This window comes from Myxocyprinus asiaticus, chromosome 12 (genome assembly GCF_019703515.2).
Source record: "Myxocyprinus asiaticus isolate MX2 ecotype Aquarium Trade chromosome 12, UBuf_Myxa_2, whole genome shotgun sequence".
Taxonomy (NCBI): Eukaryota; Metazoa; Chordata; class Actinopteri; order Cypriniformes; family Catostomidae; genus Myxocyprinus; species Myxocyprinus asiaticus.
The window spans coordinates 14,457,413-14,478,740 of NC_059355.1; the positions used below are offsets into that span (position 1 = coordinate 14,457,413).

A 21,328-nucleotide genomic window follows, 5' to 3' on the forward strand; every position below is an offset into this window, starting at 1 on the left:
CAGGTAGTTCATATGAAGTCATCCATCAAACTATTTTATAATGAAATAAAGATAGTCTCTTAAAATAGTAAAATTCTTAAATTAGTTTCTGCTCATCTACAATGGTGTAACAATGAACATTTGGAAATATTAAGAATCCAATAACAATGAACATTTGGAAATATTAAGAATCCAATAAGCTAGTAGACATTTTACTGTACAACATACATTTCCAACAGTTAAAATGTGTCAAATAAAATATGCATCTATTTCTACACAACATGAATACAATCGGATATGAAAATCAAGCTTTTATTTCTCTGTAATGTTTGTACAAAAGAACAGAGTAAAATCTCCACAGCAAATGTTTAAGGCAGATATTGCACAGGCTAGTCAAAAGGTTTTCTAAAGAAGCAGGTAAGGCACAGTTGCCGGTTTCACTGTCCTCAGTTATAGATACATGTATATGAAAAAAAAAAAAAAAACCCATTCACATCCATCTTCATGTATTTGGGTCGTATAGGAGAAAGATACACATAAATACGATGAAAGCTGATCTATGACAAAAGACAAAAGCTGATCCAAAGGGATATTTACATGTTTCACAATGTCATTTACAACGTCAGGAAAATTTACATATTTCTGATGAATTGAAAATTGAGGATGAAAAAACCCATTTACTTCCAGGACCCATCACCGTTCCAGTAAATAACAGAATGATCACAGTGGTTTCTGAAGCGTTAGTGAATTGGATCTGTTATTAAGTTTGATGTCACTACAATATGATGACCTTATCCAGTTTAAAGGGATTATTTACTCACCCGCATGTTATTCCAAACCTGTATACCTTCTTCTGTGGAATACAAAAGGGGATGTTAAGCTGAATGAAGAACGTTCTTCAAAATTTCTCCTTTTGTGTTCCACAGAAGATGAGGGTGAGTAAACAATGATAAAATTTTCATTTTTTTTGCCAACTATCCCTTTAAGTCTGTAAAAGTGGCTTGTAAACAGATTACCCTTACAGAATTCCTTCATCGGAATTAAAACTCACTTTGATGTGTTCCAGTGTAAGAGGTCACAAAACCAGACACAATGAGGTAAAATGAAGGCCAAAGCCAGCTGAAAACCACACTAAACACAAACCTCAACCTGAGACAACACTGAAATCCAATAACATACGACAAATCATCCTGAAATGTTTACAGTACTTCAAAACATGACCTCAGACCTCACCTTCAATGAAACGTTAATTTACCCAGCATAAGAACTAAATAAAAATTAAAAAAATATACAGAATGTGTCAGAATTATGGCACTTGAGTATAACAAATAATTTGAACTGACCCCAAATGTAATGTTTCTGCAGCCATCTTAAAAAGTTAAAATTATTACTAAAAAGCTATTTTGTAATCTGTACATGTTCTCACAGTTTCATGGAAACTACAAGCATAAAATACTAGCATATCTAGGTCGTCTAGTGTCCAAAGCAGATATCACTGGAAAGAATCTTCCATTTCTACATAATATTTGTCAGTTCTCTATATACATTCACAGATTACAGGTGAGAAAAGGACCTATTCAGTCCAGAGAGGTGTGAATGAAATGTTTGTAACATACTTTTTAAACTCATTTGTTCTGTAAACACACAAAATACCTTCCAGTCGAAAAACGCTGACAGTCTTTCCCTCGTCAAATTCGCTCACACACTCAGACACATTCATAACTGCATTGCATACGTCGTGAAAGAGAATTTATGAAAATGTAAAGTACTATAATTAACGCTGGGTATCTAACTCACCAAACACTACCGTTAAAACCACAATAATCCATGTAAATCAGCAAAAATAGACGACTACTATCACACTACATGAGAACTTAAGGAAATCAATGCTGACAGCATCTTTGAGATGACCCCCACCTCATTTCATCTCAGATATGAAACACTGAGCGATGCTCCCTGCAGTACGATCAATTTTCTGCCAATTCACCCACCCTCTCCTCACCCCATCGCATAGAGACACTCAGCCTTGTGTCACACCATTCACAAAGGCTCTCAGATGTTATTCCGGGAGCAAACAGAGGTGGAGAGATTGTATTGTGGTTCCGACGTCATGACCAGGTCAGATTGATCTATAATGTGCAGGACATATGAGAACACACACACACACACACGAAAGACTGAGATTTTGGGAAGTAGAGGCTTCATAAAAAGTTTTTTTTTTTTTTTTTAGCAATTTTTCAAACTGCATGTTCTTATGGAGAATCTTGGTCTAAGGATATGTAGAACTTTAAGGCCAGAGTACTCTTCGGTTTTGTGTGTGCTTGTGCGCATTAGCTTGCACAGTGCGCATGGCTAATATTTTGTCCACATTGTTGGGACATGTGTCGAACGCGTCCGTATGGGCTCATGGGTAAAAAAGTACACTTTAAAATGCTCGACTGTGCGCAAGACAGAATGGAACGTAGAAAAACGAAGTATACCCTAGACTTTAGGTGTTACTGCAAAGTATAAAGTTTTCTGGAAAATTTGAAATAAAATACTAAATTTAAATGCCTACATTTGTTTAGATCCTAATCAGACTCCAATACTGAAATGTTATATGCTGATCATTCACAAATCCAAACTATAAAGCAAGCCAGATGACAAAAATATGTGGATATATTGATGCAGAAAGGCAAGAGCAATTATATATGGAGCCTCTTGACATTTTCTGTTGTCTGAGGTAGAACACTACACGAGGCCACTTCTGAAACTACTAACATCCTAAACCTCTTGGTCGTCAGTGATACACCTAATGATGTGTACAACTCGAGAGGTTAGAGCATTTTAAATGTTCAAGGTTTTAATTTGCTGGTGCTTGCATGTAGTGGCACTCAAACTTGATAAGCGAAACAAAAGTGAGAGATTGAGTAATATGTTCCCTTTTAAAAGGGTCCACTCGGTCTCAAACTTCATAGACTCAGTTGTTCAACAATAGCTACAAACACCCTAACCAAAATCTCTTGGTCATCAGGAACCTGATGTGGACAATTCTCCTAAGATCACTGAGTTTGGAGTATTTGTAATGTTTAAAGTTTTGATTTGCTGGTGTTAGTGAAACATAAATTTGAGAGATTTTAGAGTAATGTGTTCCCTTTTGAAAGGGTCCACCTGGTCTCAAACTTCTCAGAGTCTGAAATATTTGACTACTTTTGAAGAGCATTTCATACACACCAATACATTTCATATAGTTGAAAAGGTAAAAGGTTTGGTTTAAAAAAAAAAAAAAAGTTAAAACGTCTTAAAAATATATCCTGGTGTCATCAAGTTCAAAAGTGTCCACTCCGTAATCACCTAAAGTGATTCTTGGTTGAAGTGGTTCTCTGGGCACCTAGCAACAGAAAGACAACATTGACAACAGGGTTGTCCCGATTGAGAGACACACGTAGTCAACATTTTAACATCATCCAAAATGCCAATTTTTCCATCCAAAATAAGCAAATACGAGTCCAACTTTGAGTTCTCATGTGCAAACACAACCTCAAAACAGAGCTTCCACATGGATCAGTTGACCGTTTCCGTAACCGTATTAAGCATGTACTGTTGAACCCATGTGTGCGAGATTGCACTCATAGGAGGACTGGGTTGTCGAATTTCACTGTGATGGACACTCCACATGGCAGACGACATAAAGCTACCTGATTCTGGAACATTTTTGGCTCCTACGGCCGCATTGGCGACACCAGCCGTGTAAAGAGTATCTTGCGCAACGGGAAGGCCCGGAAAAGAGTGCGTCGTTACTGGAACCGATACTGGTATTACAGGATTCTCCATCAACTCTGGTGTAGCAACGAACTTCTGTGTTTCTGCTCTGGAAGAGAAGGTTGAGACTGCCTCTGAATCGCAATTCTTGGAAACTCCAGAAATTTTGTTTAAAGGTTTGTTTGGTTGTTGTTGCATTGTTTGCTCTTTCTTCTGACAGTACTCTTGCTCAGCTGCTCGCTGCAACGCTGCATCCACTAGAAGCTTCAGATCACTGAAATCTTGAGGACACAGCTCCGGAGGTGTAGGGGGAGGGGTGTTGAATAGGACCCCAGTAGGGCTCACCGCTCCAAGGGCTGGGATAGAGGTAGAAGCAGGTGGAATGGTCGTCAGGTGATTTTCATACTGATATCCAGTTAGACCTTCTTGTCTCAGAAGACCTTGTGTGTCCAGCTGCATCAAAGCCTGAACGCCACCATCTTGACTTGTTGAACCTGATGACGGCAAGCAACCGGCTCCAGCCAAAATGGCTGTCGCTGTGTTACCCAACAGCCTTAAGTCCAATACTGGGGCGGGGCAAATGACAGAGGGGCGGGGTGTAGGGAGGGATGAAGGAAGAGGGCTTTCTGGAGAGGAGGATCTGTATGGTTTGCTGGCACGCCGTGACATGGTAAACTGGGTGGGGTCTTTGCCATCCTTCCGGATCAGGTTCGGGAGAAGTCTCCGTCGAGCATTTATAAACCAGTTACAGATCTGAGAAACAAGAGATTAAATGGTAAATGGTCTGCACTTATATAGGGCCGGGAATCGAATTAAAGAATTTAAAAGAACTTTATTGACCTTACTTTAAAATATAAAAAAAAAAGCAAAAAAAAAAAAAGCATTTAAGGTGCGGTCACATTTTCCTTTGCCCAGCAAAATTCAGCGAAAAAGGCGTGGATGAATGTGAAGCGATACTGCCAAGCAGTATCTCTTTTATGCTGCACTTTATACTCTGGGAGAGTGAAGTTAGCTCAACGCTAAAATGATTAGCTCGTCCACTGCAAATATTCAATGTACCTATGTACGAAACAAAACCCACAAAGACGTCACTGCCAAACCAAGTAACTTCCTATTGGTCAACGCTGCAAATACGCATGTCAAAGTTCACCAAATTTGAACTTTACGCAAAACTTGCATAGGGAAATCTTCGCCATTTGAAGTCCATCAGAAAAAATTCCTGATCATGCGCATTCCCATTGTGATGACTGTACAGTATTTTGCCTGCAGAATTTCACCGTGCAAAAGTAAATATGACTGCGCCTTTACTATTAAAGTTAAAGTGTGTCATTTTTTAATGTAAAATTTCTCTCATATCCCAGTTTAATGTGCAGAGTCAATTATTAGTCAAGGTAGGTTGACGTCCTGAAAAGAAGTGTAAACACTAAGACTCTGTGGCGCTAACATTGATTTTTCTTTTTTTTTTTTTTTGAGCGCGCCTGACTGGCTTACCAATGGTGTAAGTTTGGGGCAAAACTACTTGTTTGACCAATCAATGATAAACAGATGTGAGGCAGAGGGAGTGTTTAAACAAATCTGTTATGAAAAGTGTTATTAATGCAATTCTGTTTGGTGCCACTTGTTTAGGGCCCTATAATTTACCGCAGACTGAATCACGGAATTCAGTCTTTAAAATAGTTAACTTTAAAAAAAGGAATGTCATGGAATTTGAGAAATTTGGGATAAAAATTAATGTTTGAATGCACAATTTATCAAAATAAATACAGCTGAAGTCAGAAGTTTATATACACCTTAGCCAAATACATTTAAACTCAGATACGTTTTTCACAATTCCTGACATTTAATCGTAGAAAACAGTCCCCGTCTTAGGTCAGTTATGATCACTACTTTATTTTAAGAATGTGAAATGTCAGAAAAGTAGGAGAGAGAATGATTTATTTCAGCTTTTATTTGTTTCATTTTTCAGTTCTGCCCACAAATTTTCTATTGGATTGAGGTCAGGTATTTGTGATGACCACTCCAATACCTTGACTTTGTTGTACTTAAGCCATTTTGCCACATCTCTGGAGGTATGCTTGGGGTAATTGTCCATTTGGAAGACCAATTTGTGACCGAGCTTTAACTTCCTGGCTGATGTCTTGAGATGTTGCTTCAACATATCCACATTTTTCCTTCCTCATGATGCCATCTATTTTGTGAAGTACACCAGTCCCTCCTGCAGCAAAGCACCCCCACAACATGATGCTGCCACCCCAATGCTTCACGGTTGAGATGGTGTTCTTTGGCTTTCAAGCCTCACCCTTTTTCCTCCAAACATAACGATGGTCATTATAGCCTAACAGTTAAATTTTTGTTGTTTCATTAGACCAGAGGATATTTCCCCAAAAAGTAAGATCTTTGTCACCATGTGCACTTGCAAAGCAGTAGCTTCTTCCTTGCTGAGCAGTCTTTCAGGTTATGTTGATATGACTCATTTTACTGTGGTTCTAGATACTTGTCTACCTGTTTCCTTCAGCATCTTCACAAGGTCCTTTGCTGTTGTTCTGGGATTGATTTGCACCTTTTGCACCAAACTACGTTCATCTCTTGGAGACAGAATGCATCTCTTTCCTGAGCAGTATGATGGCCACGTGGTCCCATGGTGTTTATACTTGCATACTATTGTTTGTAGAGATGAACGTGGTACCTTCAGGCATTTGGAAATTGCTCCCAATGATGAACCAGACTTGTGGAGGTCCACAATTTTTTTTCTGAGGTCTTGGCTGATTTCTTTTGATCTTCCCATGATGTCAAGCAAAGAGGCACTGAATTTGAAGGTAGGCCGTAACATACATCCACAGGTACACCTCCAGTTCAGTACACCTTCTATCAGAAGGTAATTGGCTAATTGTCTAAAGGCTTGACATCATTCTCTGGAATTTTCCAAGCTGCTTAAAGGCACAGTTAACTTAGTCTATGTAAACATCTGACCCACTGGAATTGTGATAGTCAATTAAAAGTGAAAATCTGTCTGTAAACAATTGTTGGAAAAATTACTCGTGTCATGCACAAAGTAGATGACCTAAACGACTAATATTAAATCTGTGGAGTGTTTAAATTTGTTTTAATGACTTCAATCTAAGTGTACGTAAACTTCTGACTTCAACTGTATGTCTAAGTGTGATTATTAACCTCGTATACACAGGATTTTTTGGCTGCCACCTGAAATTTTTCACACTCAAATTTTAAAGCTCCCTGCTCACACATACAGTGGACTCATTTCATAAAAATGGTCTCATTTTACAGATAACCCCCTAAATTTTAAGAAATGATTGCAATAATTAATAACATTGCATATGTTACATGTACAATTTTATTATTAAAAAAAAAACATTTGGGGAAAAAAAAAAAAAGTGTCTAAAGTTTAAAAGCATACCATTTCAGTTCGCTGTCATCTATTCTCTATTAAAAAGTCTTATTTTATTCCACTTGATGGCAGCAAGTACTCCAAAAAAGATTTTTTCCTCTATTACCTTCCATCACATTATACTGATCTGAAATGTAGGTGGAGCTCTAATGCATTTTTGCCCTCACCCATAGACAGCAATTCATTTTTTGAAGTGCTGAGAGCTTCCACACAGTTTTGTTGATATCTTGGCTTCGGAGTTGTCTAGAAGACCGATCTAGGTGTCATTGGAAAGCAGAGAATCTTTACAATGATGTGTAACATTTAATTTCTATAGATGGGAACCTATTTAGCTGATGATTTGTTTCTCATACTTTTTCTACCAGACTTCATATTTTGTTCTAAATTTGACACAACATTGCATTATTCACCCAAGCAAGCTAACAAACAAGTAAACAAGTAATTTCTTTAACTCATTTTAAAGCTAACAACCCAAGGTAAGATTTTAAATAATGTTTGAGGCTATTTGGGACTTACAGATCAGTGGTCAACACAGAAAAGAGACGTTTGCATTTTACGCCATACCGAAATAAAATGTCACTGTGATATTTTTGAAAATAATTCAAACTAATTAAACTGTACAGTCACCTTCCTGAGAATGAGAGCTTTCATTTGATATGTGACTTGTCTATTTAAGTGCTACGTGAAGGACTTTTATATTCATTTTACAATTTCTACAATGTAACCTCTAGGTGGGGTCAATTTGCGGCAAATTTTTTCAGGCCTTATTTTCTCATTTTATGTAACTAAATAAAAAAAATGGGGTTCTCTGAAAATTTCAGATTCTAAGATTTCAAATGATACCACATATGCCTAACTTACGCATCCAGTGACTTCAGTGTTTTAAGTGATAAAATGGCTTGCCATATAAGGCCTCCCCAGAGTTTAAACCATCAAAGGCTGTGATTTAATTAAATAAATATATAATCTGCATGTGCTGCATGCTTCAAAGTGAATGTGTGAAGCTGGCCACTCATACACTGAAAACACAACATCATGAGCATCCTGCATGCTCTGTGTATAGTAGATGACAAAGAGCAGAGCACTCATTCACTTTGAAGCACAATTATATAGTTTATATATAAACTATATAAAAATAGTTTGTATGCATTTTTCTATATTCACAGCCTTTTCAGATTTAATAATCAATAGGGGTGTAACAATTAGCTCAACTCATGATTTGGTTCACGATACTGAACTCATGATTCGGTTCATGATTCTTTAAACTAATCAGAATCAAGAACAATTAAGATTAAAGTAATAATAATAATAAAAAAATAAAAAAAACTTTCAAAAAAGACATGCAGAACAGTTCATTTCCTTTAAAATTTAGCTAAAAAGTACTGTTCATAAAAGTGCTAAATAATCAGAGATGTACTGGGGCTAAAAATCAGCCCAGAACCGGGCAAAGGTGACACCAAATGGAAATATTAGCTAATTATTTTGCTTACAGAAAATACAGAATTATGTTAGAAACATATGCTACTTCACAGAATGTCAGTGATTACATATAAATTTATGTTTTTTTCTAATATAATATTGTCTCTGATATACATTGTCTGACATATAAAATATTTTTCAAAAATACATAATTAACAGAAGTGCATGCTTATCCAGTTAAACGATAATAATTTACTGATGAAATCAAATCAGACATGACATTTGACATTAGGATTATAATATTAGTTATGTAATATTCACTATAATAATAACAATGATAATAATCAACAATAATAATAATAATCATGAATCAATAATTATATTCAAGCAATATAACATCTGTCATGATTTTGTGTAGCACTATATTTAATAAAAATAACGAAAAAATGTTGTTTAAGCTGGGAAAATGTGCTCTTCATTTGACAAATTATGCAAAGTTGGAAATGAATTGTTCTATTTTCATTTAATTTAAGTTTTATGTAATTTACCTTTTCGATTAACAAAATAGAATTAAACTGCCCAATGAATTTCTATGACTAATCCTGTAACAAACAATCAGAAAAGGATTTAACAATCATTTCATAGAAAAATAGCAAAAAAAAAAAAAAAAGCCAATTTCATATTTTAGAGTGCAGCATAGCTAGAAACACATTCACTTTCTATTCAAGGTTGTGTCTAGAAGGGATCCCTCTTTCGTCAACTTCTTGCACATGTGCAGTCTGTTATGTATAGTCTAAGTATGTGTTATCAGTTAACTATGCTTATCAAAAGAACGACATATAAAGTTAAAGATCAGTTCAAGATGGCTAGCAAAATAACAACGGTATGCTCATGAACTGCTTTTAATTTTAAACAACATAGGCATTAATTATACAGTATTAAGAAGATGGCAACATATGTGCCGCAGTGATGTAGCCTGCTTGAGGAATCGAGAATGGCCAGCTAGCGCTCCTCGTTGCTGCGAGTTCTGCAGCTCGTGCCCTTTTCCAGTGGAATCCCATAGAAAAATGCAAACAAATGTGTCCCCACTCAAGATATACATCCACTGAGGTGCAGATGCCATATTTGTTAATTAAAATATAAAGTTGCATATGGACAGATTAGAACCCTAAGCCTCTAATGCATGGGGCGAATTAGTTACCACTAGACCACCCGGTTCGACTCCTGCTATTGCTGCTGATTGATGTACTTCTCCACTGACTTACAATATCACATGACCGACATTAGCACAAATAGAGATGAAGTTATAAAATTTACTATGTGAAATATTTATTTTAGAGCTTGAACTAATCATCAAGAATGACTATCAAAACAGACATTTTAAAAATCTTTTACTAGCGCTCATCAAATGCAGTGTATGCACAATATTCTCAGCGAGTCCACTGTATTTCACTAGGTGGGCGGAATTTCCGGTTGGCTAGCGGAACTGCAATTGGTTGGCCAGTCACTGCTTGTTTGCGTGTCATGCAGTTAGATTCTTGCTCTTTATTCATTTATTTTTTATCCCCTTTTCTCCCACTTTGGAATGCCCAATTCCCACTACGAAGTAGGTCCTCGTGGTGGCGGGGTTACTCACCTCAATCCGGGTGGAGGAGGACAAGTCTCAGTTGCCTCCGCTTCTGAGACCATCCATCCGCGCATCTCATCACGTGGCTCCTTGTGCATGACACAGCGAAGACTCTGCATGTGGAGGCTTATGCTACTCTCCACGATCCATGCACCCCATTGAGAGCGAGAACCACTAAATCGCGACCATGAGGAGGTTACCCCATGTGACTCTACCCTCCCTAGCAACTGGGCCAATCTGGTTGCTTAGGAGACTTGACTGGAGTTAATCAGCACACCCTGGATACGAACTTGCGACTCCAGGGGTTGTAGTCAAGATTCTTGCTTTTTAAATATTGTAAGATGTCTTTAAATTTCCCCAGACAATGTGTGCAGTTAATTGTTATCCTAATAATCAAGTGAAACTAAAGTTTTATCTAAAACAGCAATGTTATGATCAGAAACCACTCGCAAAGCACAGCGCTCCAGTCCCAGATGCTGCTTCTTCCATCGGCTGCCTAAAGGAGGATTGACTTAGGAACATCTGTTTGAAAAAGCTTGGAAAAAAAATTGTGTACTCTTTTCACTTCATTGGCAAGAAGTAAACAGTGGGGATTACCACAGTTACGGTCCAGCTACGATAGACGTCCAGACACGGAGCATTATTACAAAAACAATTGCATTATTGTGCTAACAGGTGTGTGTACATGTGCTGTTAGTTCATTAGACATTTTGAGAGTTTGTTCATTTCTATTCAGCGTTGGCCTGAATGCTTCACGTGTTTTGAAATGGCATTATTGAGTATAAAAACTGAACGTTGATTTACCTGAACTGTCGGTGAGTAGTATTGATTTTTTAAAATGTTTTCATGCTATGATGCTAAATGGATAAATATGGTCTTTCACTGTAGAATTTATTAGATGAGACATGTACAGTAGTGAGATGTTTTATAACTGTATTATGATTTTCCTCTTTCCTGCATTTTTCCTGCCTGCAATTCACTTCCTTTTGAGTGTCTTTGCAGAATGTGTTTGTCTTCCCTTAAGGGGAAGAGGTGATTTGGAAAACTGTGTGGACATTAATTCAGTATCAATTAAATTGATTTGTACAGTGCTTTTAATAATACATACCGTTTTATAGTTGCTTTACAGAGAACATTGAACTTTTGTGTACAATGTTTATAATATATGTCCAAATAAATATGTTTGTGTTGCATGTAGTTCTTTTTGTACAGTACAGTTTATTGTGTGGCTGCTAGACATTGTTATTTACTACACAAGAACAATAAATTCAATCTATCAACAGGATCAGTTGTTCAGTCAACACAAAAACATTTAATGTAGGTTTAGGCTAGCATTTAGATATGGAGATTAAGTATGTAAATTGACAGTTATAAAGATAGACTGAGCTCACTACACATTCATCACCCGCAAAATAATAGTATTTTGTTCGAAAAACAGCAGCATGACAGTCTCATCGCTGAGTCCTGTAATACATGTGTATCCTGCTGTCTGGACCTCCCCTGTATCTGCAGTAAGTACATAATCTCGGTACAAAAAACTCTTCAGGTTCTGACTAGATTCAATATGTGCTATAAAATAACCATAATTATCTACATTTCTCAAAACATGTCCAACTTTACAGCTGTGAAGGCGCTAATAGGCTACACAGCTTTTCAGTTTAGTCTGCTAACGTTCTTCCATCAATGTATAAAGACTCGACAAAATAGCTAAAATGCTTCTATTTGCGATATTTGGCCATCATCCTGAAACCCATAATCATTAACAGAGAGGTGAGGAAGAACAATATCACACACTATAATTCTCTGATAATTTGTTGTCAAGTTTCTGTCATTTTTAATTCTGTGTTAGTTCATAACAACGATTGTTTATGCTTAACCGGAAGTTCTGCCCACATTGCCCGTAAAACGCCATGGGACTCAGGAATATTGTGTATAATCTGTATAATCTTGTGAGATTGACGAAAGAGGGATCCTTTCTAGACACGACCTATACAGTCTGGAGTCAGATGTGGTGCCCTCTGTTGCTGCTGCAGTGAACTACATGCTTTTTCAGACAGCCGCTTCTAATGCAGACTGGAGGGAAATTATTTTCAGCACAGGCCTTGCTGTCTGCATTCCTGTGCACTGACAACACTGCAGCTCTCTGCACTCAGTCAAACACAAAATACAGCACAGACTGTGTGTGAATGTGTAAGAGAAAGTCTTAAAATTATAATTTTTAATTATGACTGCTAAATAAAAAATAAAGAATTGCTAAATAGAGAATTCATAAAAGTTCACTCTTTACTTAGACTCTGGTGCATTTTTGGGCTGCTAATTTAAAAGCTTACCATTCACAATTTTTTTTTAGTCTATCACCTCCCATCACAATATACAGATCTGAAATGTAGGTGGAGCTCTAACGCATCTCAGCCCTAACAGATGTGCTTGTGGATAGACGTTGTCTAATTTTCAGTTCATGCACCATCTTCATTGTTTCATCAAATATCTCGGCCTCTGAGTGGACTAGAATCTCAATATAGGTATCATTAGAAAGCTGAGATCCTCCCCTTTTGGACTGAAATATACCATTTTATCATCAGTAGTTGATAAATCATCATAAAATGTTGTTTAGCATGCTTTTCCTGCTGGACTGCATATTTTGTTCTAGACATCTAAGATACAACATTGGATTATTCACCCAAGCAAGCTCACTGATGACACAGATATAAAGATTGTGGCTACTTGGGCTTACAGCAGAAGTGATTAGCACATAAAAGATACGTTTGTATTTGATGTCTTACAGAAATCAGATTTCATTTTGTGATTCTTAAAAAAAAAAAAATTAAACTGTGGTATCAGGGCAACAAAATAAACTGAATAGTCTCATTCTTGAGAATGAGAGCTTTCATTTGATATAACTTGTTTTTGAAGTGCTTCATGTCAAACTTTTCTGTTCAAACACATTTCTACATTATCATCTCTAGGTGCCGCTCATTTGCGACACTTTTACGGTTTTATATTGTTACAATATATTTATATTGTATTATATTTATACAAAATGCAGAAGTGATTGTGTTTGGTGAAAAGTTCAGTTTCTAAGCTTTCAAATGATACCACATATGCCTGACTTGCGCATCCAGGGACTTTAATGTTTTAAGCGTAAACGTATTTCGCAATATAGCCCAACCCCCGTGGACCCGCCAGCAAGTCCATAGAGTTTAAAGGGTTTTAAACCCTAGTCTCCTCGGTGCTTACCTGTGATACAGACAAGTGGGTTTGACTCGACAGAGTCATTTTCTCCACTTCTGATGGATATGCGTTGAAGCGATGCTCGTACAGCCAGTCCCTCAGAACCTGAACAGATTCTTTGGGGAGGTTGCCACGGCGACGACGCTTGCCAATGGCCCCGGCTCTTCTGCTACAGGTGCTCAGGTTCAGAGGGTAACTGTCATCCTCACAGGGGTCACTGTCAGACATGGTAGAACACTCTGTGTCTCTATTGTGGTCTTCTTCAGAAGCTGAGGAGATGAAGACAACAGGGAACTTTGTTCATCTCAAAGAAAGACCAGAGACACTGCAGATGAATGCGAGAGAGTTACTTTAAAACAACTTCAGTTCGCAAACACCAGAAATGCCACTTTGAGTTCACATGTAAACAATTAAAAGATTGGCCATGTTTGGAATGTCATACTGACATCCTACTCTTGACATCTCTGTAAAGTATGAAAATATCTGTATGCATGGAATACTAGATGATCCACTAATACTACATTAAAAATGTGCAGTAAACAACAGAACACAACCCGGACAGTATACAACCATATTCCATTCTGAACATAACCAGTGCCTCCCACAACATAGCGAATCAGCTTAAGCGTAATTTCTACATTATCCCAGCCTGAAGTCAGTTATAGTCATTTAAAATGTGTCCTGGACAAAGTTGTTTGACTGCACTGTTATTTTACACATCAAAAGATGCTTAATAGCTTTTCCATTCACACCGTTAAATGTCAGTGACTGCTTCACCCCCATGATGATGACAACGACTAAGGAAACTGGGGGGACATCTAACTTATCTAGCTGTATTGTTCTGTACAGACACCCTGGGGTTTTCAGTTTACAATGAAACAATAAGTGTAGTTACTTGTGATTAAAGAATTATTATTATTATACACAGACAAGACACAGGACATACAGTTGTGCTCAAAAGTTTGCATACCCTTGGAGAATTGGTAATATGTACCATTTTTAAAGAAAACATGAGTGAGCAGGCAAAACACATTTCTTTTATTTCTTATGGGATTCATATTCAACTGTAGGTTATAACAGAAATGCACAATCATAACAAAACATGGCAACAAAAAAAAAAAAAAATGAAATGACCCCTGTTCAAAAGTCTGCATACCCTTAGTTCTTAATACTGTGTATTGCCCCCTTTAGCATCAATGACAGCGTGCAGTCTTTTGTAAGTTGTCTATGAGACCCCAAATTCTGGCAGGTGGTACAGCTGCCCATTCGTCTTGGCAAAATGCCTCCAGGTCATGCAAAGTCTTTGGTCGTCTTGCATGAACCGCACGTTTGAGATCTCCCCAGAGTGGCTCGATGATATTAAGGTCAGGAGACTGTGATGGCCACTCCAGAACCTTCACCTTTTTCTGCTGTAACTACTGGAGGGTCAACTTGGCCTTGTGCTTAGGGTCATTGTCGTGCTGGAAAGTCCAAGAGCGTCCCATGCGCAGCTTTCATGCAGAAGAATGCAAATTGTCTGGCAGTATTTTCTGATAACATGCTGCATTCATCTTACCATCAATTTTCACAAGATTCCCCATGCCTTTAGAGCTCACACCCCCAAAATATCAGTGAGCCATCACCATGCTTCACAGTGGGGATGGTATTCTTTTCACTATAGGCCTTGTTGACCCCTCTCCAAACACAGCGCTTATGGTTGTGACCATAAAGCTCTATTTTGGTCTCGTCACTCCAAATTACAGTGTGCCTGAAGCTGTGAGGCATGTCAAGGCGTTGTCGGGCATATTGTAACCGGGCTTTTTTGTGGCAGTAAAGGCTTCTTTCTGGCAACTCGACCATGCAGCTCATTTTTGTTCAAGTATCGTTGTATCGTGCTCCTTGAAACAACCACACCGTCTTTTTCCAGAGCAGCCTGTATTTCTCCTGAGGTTACCTGTGGGGTTTTCTTTGTATCCTGAGCAATTCTTTTGGCAGTTGTGGCTGAAATCTTTCTTGGTCTACCTGACCTTGGCTTGGTATCAAGAGATCCCAGAATTTTCCACTTCTTAATAAGTGATTGAACAGTACTGACTGGCATTTTCAAGGCTTTGGATATCTTTTTATATCCTTTTCCATCTTTATAAAGTTCCATTACCTTGTTACGCAGGTCTTTTGACAATTCTTTTCTGCTCCCCATGGCTCAGTATCTAGCCTGCTCAGTGCATCCACGTGAGAGCTAACAAACTCATTGTCTATTTATACACAGACACTAATTGCAATTTAAAAAGCCACAGGTGTGGGAAATTAACCTTTAATTGCCATTTAAACCTGTGTGTGTCACCTTGTGTGTCTGTAACAAGGCCAAACATTCAAGGGTATGTAAACATTTGATCAGGGCCATTTGGGTGATTTATGTTATCATTATGATTTAAAAAGGAGCCAAACAACTGTGATAATAAATGGCTTCATATGATCACTTTCCTTAAATAACAGTTTGCATAATCAGTCATATTTTCAAAATTTCTGCAAGGGTATGCAAACTTTTGAGCACAACTGTAAATGGCAATCTTGACCTGAACGTTTTTTTCCCACAAGGAGTTTTCCCCTGCACATATGAATGATTCTGAAGTACTAGTTTGCTTTTCATTGTTCCAAACAATGAAAGTTGCTCAAAAAAAAGAAGATTCAAAGTGAAAAATGAAAGCAGCAAAAGCAAATTTTATATGAACTCTTAGCCCTTAAAAGACCTCTCAACATTAGAGCAGGCAAACAAACCTGACTTGGGTATTTCTATCTGTAGTTTAATTGACCACATCACAAAAAGACCTTATTCACACTAGCGCCATCTTTGATTTTTAATGGAAATGACAACGAGGCTGTGAGAGATAGACTTACAAATCTCCTCAATGACACAAATGGTACAAAGCTCCTAGATTATATCTGACAACTCATGTTGTCTGGAGTTTTTTGTATAATGAATTTCCTTGGACAAATATTTTATCAATGTTTTGTCCGCAAAACAATCCAAAAACACTTTAAACTGCAGTACAGCCCATTGAAGAGACTGTAAGGGTGGTTTCACATCTAGTACATTAAGTGAACCAAACCCAGTTTGTTAAAGGGAACCAGCCGCAAATGACCTCAGTGCTTTTGGTGTTCACAATGTAAGTGGACTTAAAAGAGGACCCAGTTTCTTTTTTGGTCCTATTCATATTAAAAGGTGCAATATGTAACAATTTTCATGTAATATTCGCCTTTTTTTTTTTGCCAATGTGTGAACGGCTTGTAACGCAACTTAAAAAATAAGCCCTTCCCGGACTTCCTAGGTTGCCTATTAAAGCCTGTAGACTGATCTTTATGTGAAGGGAGCGGATCACTTTTGCCGGGAAAATCCAAAGGATATGACGTTTATGCGCGCTCCCGAGAGCCTTGCCTCAGTAATAGCTTCTCTTCAGCGTCAACAGACAGTCTGCAACACTAGGTAACGTTAGAGATGGAATCCAGCAAACGGCCGACTGCCAGCACAACACCGACTCCTACACAAACTCAGAGTAAGCAAAAACAAAACAACAACAACATTTATATACTGAATTCTGGCTAAGCGGGAACATGATCGTAGTAGAGCAAAAACTAGAGTGAACATCGGCAGGGCATTTGATTCCTGGAGGGACCTTCGTTCGGTTTTGGGGATCAAAACAGACCCTGAATTGGCATTCTTCTTATTGGACAGGTATCCACACTTTGTTTTAACCCTGTTCCAGCTCTGGAGAGTCAAATATAATATACAGTCTTAAAGTTTGTAGTAAAACAATCATAACTGTGTAATTTTAATTATGCTACCTCATCTGTCAGCATGATGCCGGTGAACCACGTTCAGTCTCTTTGTACGTTACGTCATTGTTTTGGCCGATGCTCGCGTCCCTATAGAGTGCGTGCACGAGTAACAGGTAGCTGGCTGCAGTTCATTTAACGGCCACAGGTGTCATTAATAACAAGGGTTTCTGAATCTTACATACTGCACCTTTGATGTGGTCTCAGACCCCTTGTTGTTCACACCACAGCTCCATAAGAACTCAGACACCATTGCAGCTACGGCTGTCACGATTATGAAATTTGGCTGACAATAAATGTTCATAAATAATTGTGAATATTATGATAAGCAATTGTCATACTTCTTAAGGTTCATGTATGCTTATTACAGATAGGCCTCCACCTTAAATAGTAATTAAGTGATGTTTAACTTGAAATCATATAATACAATGGAGCTATGATTACTTTTAAGGCTTTAAAGAATATTGAATTTTTTTTATAAATTATTGCACAGGGATTGAATAACATAAGATATTACTTATGTTAAATCATTAATGAAACCCAGACAACACCACCAATTATATTACATTATGCAATAGTAATAATGTATACTGCATTTCTGTCCTAAATTCTTCACTCTCTCACGTTGTGTTAAGGCTCTTTGCATTACTTCGCATGAATGAAAACATTTGAAATTCTCTGAAAATGTGTTTCTTTATCATCTCGAGAGTAATGGAGCAAGCCAGCGTCTCCACTTGCGCGTCATTCACAATGTGTGTGAGCCAAGAACATTTGTCATTGCGCAAACAAAATTAAGTGAAACTACAAAAATCCTCTCTTGTATTTTCGTGGGAGTTGAGCGAACCTCCGTAGACGGTACGCCCATCAGAACACTTTCAAGCGGTTCATCTTAACGCGCTGCTATGAATGCGGCCAGTCCGTCCATTTTAGGTGCTCAAATAACACAAGAACGCAATATGAGACACAAAAACACATCATGGTAAATCTATATTAGCTTAAAATTCTTATATGTGGACAATTCTTAAATTGTGACTTTAAGTACGTAATGCAGCTATGTATGGCAAACCACTAGGTACTTATGTCATAAAATGCAAAGCGGACTGGTACATCGCACAAATCAATCGAACCATAAAAGGACCCACAAACGAACCAGAGTACGGTTCGCTTTTGGGTCCTTTAAGGGGGTTCTGACGCCACTTGGGCTGTTCACATATACACGTTATACCGCTCCGAGGGCGCTTGGAGTGCTCAAACGAACTAGGTGTAAAACGCCCTAATGACGAGAAATCCCTCGTCATTTCCATTAAAAATCAAAGAAGGCGCTAGCGTGAATAAGGTCTATACACCCCAAATGCGCCTTTAATTACGAAGTGGCACCCTTACAAAATGACCACGGTAATCAATGGTACGTTACCAGTTTTAATGAACTAACAATCACTTTAATATCGTATGTTCACACTATCATGGTAATTTTTTGTAAGGGAAACAGGGAAAGCTAGACAATCTTACATGCATTCATTTCTCACGGCTGAACTCAACAGTTAAGACAAACGAAAAAAGTAGCAATTCAGAGTGTATCCGCTGTTGTAACCTGAATCCCTAAAGATCTGCCAGAAATTTGGGAGTTCCTGTGTTCTGCTTCAACAAAGGAGATTGTGTGTGTCCTCTAGACATGCATGTTCCAGTCTGCGACTGTATCCATGTCACTGTTTAGTGTATCACACCCTCACATCTATACATGCACTGTAGCAATAACTTCTAAAATAACCCAAATGCAAAGAGGGGCATGCAAACCAGTTAGACGTTTATAGTGATTTGCGTGTTTCTTTTTAATGCATTTGAGCTGTAGTAATCATCCAACTCAGAGCTGCATTACACATTCCATTATATAAACAAAGTTGACGGATGCTTGCCTTATGTTACGCTACTAAGATAAGATTAAATTGAGTGGGTAAAATCAAGCTTCCAGAACTGAATGTTGAATCTTGATAAATTGCAACCAAACTGCTGTACTAGTTAACGCATATATCAATCTTAAAAAAAAAAAAAAGGAGAAGAAAAGTATTCAATTAACTCCACAACTGCGACGCTTTTTATCCCAGCTATTTCAAGTTTGGAAAACGTTTAGGCCTAGACTGCATATAAATTATAAGAACAATAAAATACAATTCTGTTTACAAATCCAAATAAACACAAAAGGGCAGAGACAAAACGTGGAAACAAACAAACGTACAACCAAACTATTCAATGAACTCCATGTCTGTGACGTAATTTAACCCAACTCTTTCACAAAACGACAAGGCTGCATATAAAAAAACAAAGATAAAACAAATGTCTTAAAAAACAAACAAACTCACAGTTCATTGTGACAACGTTCCACATAGCCAGCTGTCCCATAAAACATTTAGATTGTGTGTAGAATATGAAAACCGCTGAAGCACAATTCTGTATAAAAAAAAAAAAAAAAAAAGGATTACACATCTAAGACGTCACTAAACCCAACTTCTCATTTAGTTTAAAAAAAAATAAAAATGGTTAGACTGAAAAAATAAAAATAAAAAACCCACATACATGAAGGCCGCAAAAAAAAAAAAAAAGAAAGAAAGAAAAAAATTTGCAATGCCATTTTCATTTTCACATTGCCAACTTTTCCACGTTCTGAAAGTTTAGATTGTATATACAAAAAATTACATTCCGTTTACAAAATCAAAATACCAAACAAAAACAAGCAAACAAACCATTCAATGAACTCAACATCTGTGACGTCGCTTAAGTAAATTACTCCACGTTTGGAAGATGTTTGGACTGCATATAAAAAAAATAAAATCACAAAAAAACAAACAAAAACAAAACAGTCTGTTTCTAAATACGAAGAAACACACTAGGGCCGCAAACATAAAACAACAAAAAAAGAACGATTCAGTGAACTACATCTGAGAGATAATTTTTCGACGACGTTTATATTGCATATACAATAATAAAACAAAACTCAGTTGCCAAAAGCAATTTAACAAACAGATCCGCAGACGCGCGAAAAAGCGATTCGCCAAACAAACAAACGCACGTTACGTCATCGAATCACAATGATACAATGTAACAAACGCGTGTAAGTCCAGAAAACACGAATGATTGGTGTTTCGAAAGACAGAGGCCCATCAGAAATAAACATACACACGAAAATAAAATAGAACATGTGCATCAGACGCATTATGAAAGATTAATCAGCGTTCCCTGCATTTAAATACTAAAAATCACGCCACGATCACTCCTGCACGTACAAACCATCCAGATGCACTGAAGTGGCTGTAACTGTGCCTCACTATTCAAACACGTTGCATTTGCTTTCAACAAAAAGCCACATTCCTTTTAAAACCAACACACATCCTGCATCAATCCACGCTCAATAAGGTACATTTTTAATACACAACTCACCTCTTTTGTGGCATTTCATCGTGGATACAGCAGAAAAACACAAAATGTTGGAAGTTGCTAGTGTGGAAATGCGCGTTTAAGACAAACGTCTTTTTCTTCCTACAAACACACAGCTGTATTTCGTCCGAGCAGGGCTCTCATTGAAGCTCCAGTAATGAATCGTAAGTGTCAGGAGAAAATGTGTGTGGCTGTGTGCTGCTGTTGAAAAATAATCAGACGTTTACCTGCAATGCTGCTCCGCCAAACTCTTTTTCTGTGTGCCAGTGACAGGAACTCGAGCTCTCCTCCACACTGCCAGGGGCCAATGAGAGTGAGTGAGACACACATCTGTGTGGCATCACTCTTTCATTCAAAACTCACTGGACATGCACTTGGAAGTTTATTTGGGATTGGTTAAATGTTATTTTCATTGACAAAAAATAAATAAATAAAATAAAAAAATAAAAAAAATCTTAAAGTGATAGTTCACCCAAAAATGAAAATTCTCTTATCATTTACTCACCCTCATGCCATGCCAGATGTGACTTTGTTTCTTCAGCAGAACACAAAAATGATTTTTAAAAGAATATCTCAGCTCTATATGTCCATACAATGCAAGTGAATGGTGGCCAGAACTTAAGTCCAAAAAGCACATAAAGGCAGCATAAATGTTATCTATACGACTTCAGTGGTTTAACCCATGT

At 37.6% G+C, this 21,328-nt stretch overlaps 1 protein-coding gene across 2 annotated transcripts; it reads right to left on the reverse strand.

The window, feature by feature from the left end:
* Positions 1–275: 275 nt before the first annotated feature.
* On the reverse strand, positions 276–20,893 carry LOC127449271 (homeobox protein TGIF2-like). Of its 2 annotated transcripts, none has more exons than XM_051712596.1 (3): positions 20,870–20,893; positions 13,410–13,672; positions 276–4,473 (listed from the first exon to the last, which is right to left on the reverse strand). In XM_051712596.1, exons 2-3 carry the CDS (start codon positions 13,629–13,631, stop codon positions 3,523–3,525), a joined length of 1,173 nt encoding a protein of 390 aa, XP_051568556.1. In that variant the 5' UTR covers positions 13,632–13,672; positions 20,870–20,893; the 3' UTR covers positions 276–3,522. The 2 variants fall into 2 exon arrangements, with proteins under 2 accessions (XP_051568556.1, XP_051568555.1); XM_051712595.1 differs by lacking the exon at positions 20,870–20,893 and adding an exon at positions 20,646–20,774.
* Between the last annotated feature and the right edge of the window lie 435 nt (positions 20,894–21,328).